The 5,235-nt window shown below is 47.1% G+C and overlaps 1 protein-coding gene across 2 annotated transcripts in view; it reads right to left on the bottom strand.

The window, feature by feature from the left end:
• Positions 1-4,868, bottom strand: part of cbarpb (CACN subunit beta associated regulatory protein b) — a 28,710-nt gene extending 23,842 nt beyond the window's left edge. The window contains exons 1-2 of one of the 2 annotated variants that reach the window (XM_064330232.1): positions 4,688-4,868; positions 643-715 (exon numbers count right to left, since the gene is read on the bottom strand). In XM_064330232.1, the coding sequence (XP_064186302.1) occupies positions 643-690 (48 nt within the window). In that variant the 5' untranslated portion in view covers positions 691-715; positions 4,688-4,868. Of the gene's footprint in view, positions 1-642; positions 716-1,053; positions 1,143-4,687 lie in introns of those variants that run through there. The other variant, XM_064330233.1, reaches the window with a different exon arrangement.
• Between the last annotated feature and the right edge of the window lie 367 nt (positions 4,869-5,235).

Below are 5,235 nucleotides of genomic sequence, written 5' to 3'. Positions count from 1 at the left end.
AAGAGGAAGGAGAGGCGGGGGTACACAGGAAGAGGAAGGAGAGGCGGGGGTACTCAGGAAGAGGAAGGAGAGGCGGGGGTACACAGGAAGAGGAAGTAGAGGCGGGGGTACACAGGAGAGGAAGGAGAGGCGGGGTACACAGGAAGAGGAAGGAGAGGCGGGTGTACACAGGAAGAGGAAGGAGAGGCGGGTGTAAACAGGAAGAGGAAGGAGAGGCGGGTGTACACAGGAAGAGGAAGGAGAGGCGGGTGTACACAGGAAGAGAAGGAGAGGCGGGGGTACACAGGAAGAGGAAGGAGAGGCGGGTGTACACAGGAAGAGGAAGGAGAGGCGGGTGTACACAGGAAGAGAAGGAGAGGCGGGGTACACAGGAAGAGGAAGGAGAGGCGGGGTACACAGGAAGAGGAAGGAGAGGCGGGTGACACAGGAAGAGGAAGGAGAGGCGGGGGTACACAGGAAGAGGAAGGAGAGGCGGGTGTACACAGGAAGAGGAAGGAGAGGCGGGTGGAGAGGCGGGTGGAAACAGGAAGAGGAAGGAGAGGCGGGTGGAAACAGGAAGAGGAAGGAGACGCGGGTGTACTCAGGAAGAGGAAGGAGAGGCGGGGGTACACAGGAAGAGGAAGGAGGGGCGGGGGTACTCACGGCGGCGTTTTCGGTTAGGTTTTTCCATACGGTAGACTCATTGCTCATGGTCCAGGCGAGCGTGAGCGTCCCCCTGAGGGCCGGAGAAAAGGGACAGGACATCAAAGAGTAGCCATGGCAACGCGGAAGAATCTGAGTCGTCATCCGTCGATCTCTACCTGTACCCCACCCCCCACCCCCCACCCACCCACCTGTACCCCAATCCCCCCCCCCCCTCCCAAGCATTGGAATAATCCCTATTCCCCCTTCCTTCCACAGGTCTAAATCGCAGTCGTTGGAGTAGAACAGCGTGTACAGTCAGCCACAGTAAAAAACCAGACCTGAGTCTCTCTGGCCTGTATCTCCCACTGACGTGCAGAAAATGAGCAGCTAGGCTCCCGGGGATGAGCGGGGTGCTGCGGAAACACTCACGCTTCTACCGCGGCGCAGTCTCCGGCATCCAGCAACGGCAGCGCTAGGGCCTCTCAGCGCTGACTGCGGCGATGTAAGCCCCCCCCCCCCCCTTCCACCGCCTCCGTACACACCCAGTCCCCTTCCCCCCCCCCGAACAACCTCGCGAGGAACGCTCCTATTCCCAAAAAGCCGGTCCACCGTTCCAGCAGCAAAGGGGCCTTGCAGGGATGGTGGCTGTGAAACGCAGCATCATCATCTTCCCACACCTAGCACTCTCTCTCTCTCCCTCACCCTCCCTCCCTCTCGCTCTCTCTCTCCTCCCCGAGCCAGCTCCACTCAAACAGCAGCTAAACGGAAGCATGCTCGCATCATGCAGAATTATACACAGGACACCCCCGCCGCCCCCCCAACCGTCACTCCCCCACCCCCATCCCCCTGTCCCCCACTCGCCGGTGCTGGACTGCCGGCTCTTACCCTGAGAGGCGGCTGTGAGCCATACGCGTGACGTGCGGTCTCCCTGCAGAGCTCGCGGCTCTCTCCCTGCCTGCCTCCGGTCTCCTCGCGCCCGCGATTTCGTCGTCTGCACGCGGGCTCGCCTCGCCCGGGCTCTGCAGAGGAACTTGGTCGACTGCAGCCAGCTACAGCCCATTACCCTCCGCAATACCTTCTCGCCACGGAAACTCGAAAGAATAGTTTCCCTGCGCTTATTTCCGCGAATTATTTTCCACGAAAACATAAATTCCAAACAAACGCACACTAAAAGTCTGAGTCTATAAATCACAACCAAAGATATCTGCAGCATTACTCTGATTTGTGTAGGGGGAGTGTCCCTTACAAACCTAAAGACACTGTCACGGAGGCCAATGGCTGAATTACTTATCCGCGTCGTGGAATCAGTAATAGATTATATGTTTCTGTGCTACATAGCCCTACGTTTGCAATACCCCCGGTTCCAAAAAATATTTATTTATTTTTGCTGTTCCTGAAAACTTTTCAAAATCCTTGAGCAAAAAGTAACTCATGTGCAACCATGGTTTGCAAAGATAGAAGCCTACTCAGCAAAAGTATCTTACTACTATGACAATGTAAATGGAATCCCTCACAGGTAGTGTCATCTGTCTTTCAGGTGGCTGACAGTTCCAAAATCCAGAATCTACCAGACCTGCCTGCTCACTCCCTACATCTCTGATAGGCAACCCCCTATACACTGGGCCACTACATATCAGAATCGCTTACTACAATTTCCAAGCAGCTCGTTGACCACAAATCTATGTCACGTGTATTCGACCTCCAAAATTTGATTGCTTTTACTTAGTTGGTCCCCCAATATGGGATCCCCTTTTCCCGGCCAGCTGTAGGCTACATTACAGTGATAGGGACAAACGCCCATTTGTTTGATGACATATCAACTGTGAGCTTTTCCAAACATACACTGGCAGGAAAACGTAAAAAATCAGTGCGTAAACGTACACCGGCAGTACATAAGAGGGTATCTAACCCACATGCAGAAAGAAATTCACCTTTCATTCATCTGACTGGTGTTCCCATGTGACATGGGACGGCCAATCTGATTGCCATTCCGGTTTGGGGGAGTTATTCAAATTGTGCTGACATCATTATTTGATTTTTTTTATTATCAAATTCCAGTGATCCAGCCCCACATAATGTGATAACATCACCCCACGTGATTCTCTGTAATAATTTGGATCCAGTTACGTAAGTGTGTGTTTCACATACTGTGGCTTTCAGTTTTCATAGACGACCACCATATCCAACCGTAAAATTTAACGGAACCAGTTCCAAAGTAGTAGGCTCGCACGGTAAATTAATTTGCCATTAATAGTCTAATCACAATTGTAAAAAAAAAAAAAAAAAAACATTCTGGGTTCGAGAAAGATTTTTCTCACCAGTGGATTACATAACTGTTGCATGAAGTGAACTAGATTGTATTTGAAAATGTAGATTAATGATCCACATTTAAAAAAGGGAGTTCGTATGATTTAGGTCATTGCTGTAGGCTAACCAAAAGCTCTGAAGCTGTGTTTCCGGATGAAAGTAATCAACCGATTACAGTTTACACGGCAAAGGAATTATGTGGTAGGCTAGCAAGCACATTTAAAACAAATACATGCAACACACTAAGCTATGCGCCATCCAAGCATAATACATTCACATTTCAGCGTACTGTACATTCGCCATACCAAAAAAGTGAATTCATATTCTTAAATATGGCAAGCTCGGACGGCCTCTGTTGCAGATGGCAAATTATTCGGGTCCTAAAAGTGCCGTAACGGGATAGCTAACCTGCAGCACATCTTATGATAGGCTATTCGTTAATAAGGCGCTTAATGCGCGAGCCTTTAACAAGTCATAATGCGCGTTCGTATCCCCAAGTTCCCGAACCGCCCTTTGTAACATAGCGACGGCAGTAAATTCAAGCGACGACTTTCTGGGTAATTCCCCCTGATCCTCCCCAATCTCACATCTGCCTTTTCCACTCGTGCCCCAGATCAGCCACATTCCTCAGTCCGTTTTATCCTCGCATGCACGCAAGACATTGCAAGACATTGTTCGACCGTTTCTGAACGTTTAAAATGAATGCATCGCTATAAGTATGCGCGCGCTATAAGTATGCGTGTGTAAGAGAGATCTGTCACTGCATCTGAAATGGAATAGCTTCCTGGTTAGACTGCAATAATTCCTGCATTCGTTTAACGAAACAGGCGGTAACTGTTTTACACAGTTGCAAATATTATCCATTTGCAAATCATTTGCCTATTATTATTGTTGTCACCCATTTTATTTCTTATCATACGTTCATAAGTAAGGTGATATCAGTTTACCACGTAGCCTATAATTTCATTTTAGAGCAAGAGCTGTAAAAAATGTTTCTTTCTTTTTTTTACATAAAATAAACGATTACATTTGGCAACCCAGAGGTAAGCGCCGTGATATCAAACAGCCGCCATATACCGCATGGAACAAGTGTCAGCGCCCATTTTTAGCTACTAAACATTGCGTTTTCAAAAATCGATACATTTTCTTAGACCAGTGTGCGCGAGATGAAAGCATGAAAACAGGCAGACTTTGCGATGATGGCTCCCCAATGTCCGGCCAATAGGCTATTCCTTCCGATAGGCTATTACATTCCTCAATTTCACATAATTCGATGCGGACCCCGTCCCGGTGCAATTAGAAATAGCTAAGCACTGGCATATCCTAATGAACGACCAAGTTACAGCTGAAGAAATAGGCTATATTTACATTGATGAAATATACAATTATGAACAATAGCTATACGGTTCACCCTAAACTTGGCTACATGTCTTCCCCTTTATGAGATTTTTTTTTTCTGAATTCTTGACTGACCCACCATCTTCGCCACTTAATTCCTATTGCTAGCTTTTCCACATTAGCTGCTAACGACATTCTTTTCAGTATACCGCAGAGCATCAGTTTGTCGCCTCCCTAACTGCCAAGGATGCTGGAGAAAGGATAAGGGTAAACACGCATATGCAACGTTCATTTTTCGAAATGCAGTTTTCGTCGGCAACTTCAGATGATGCCAAAACGCAAGACAATGCATTCTTCAATGATGCACAACGGATCTATCCGTACAGCCCAAAAATAACTTGACTGGGGGAAGACTCACCTAATTGTAATTCATGTGGTCCATGCAGGGATATTTAGTCAGAAACCAATGGCACCCAACCTTCTCCGAACACCTTAATTTTGATTTAAAAGCTAAACGTATTTATGAATGAAACCCTATGGTTTAAGACACACCCACAGCACAGTCGGGAAAGCACCATGTGACGTCGTAGATGAGGTAAAGCAGAGACAAGAGCGAGGGATGCGCAGATAGTTACTGTGACTCTTATACAATAGACTTTCATAATTGTTCCCCCTTTCCGTCTAATCAGGAGGATCTCTGTGAATGACGTTACCAAATAATATATCTCAGCAAAATGTAGGCGACAGTTTCATAACCACAATGTTGGCAGAAGCAGTTCAGTTCAGTTATGCTTCGCTGCTCATAAAAAAATATTTAAAAAATGGTTTCATTTTTCTTAACAATAAGTTGACTATGTACCAATGTAAATGTAATATTATTTAATCATATATACATGGACGCTTAAAACATAATGTTTAATTAAGATCGACTGTTAAGGTCCGATATTGAAGCTCCAATATCGCTGC

This window comes from Anguilla rostrata, chromosome 4 (genome assembly GCF_018555375.3).
Source record: "Anguilla rostrata isolate EN2019 chromosome 4, ASM1855537v3, whole genome shotgun sequence".
In the NCBI taxonomy this organism is placed as follows: Eukaryota; Metazoa; Chordata; class Actinopteri; order Anguilliformes; family Anguillidae; genus Anguilla; species Anguilla rostrata.
Note: the sequence above shows the minus strand (reverse complement) of the source record. Positions and strands in the feature narration are given on the sequence as shown.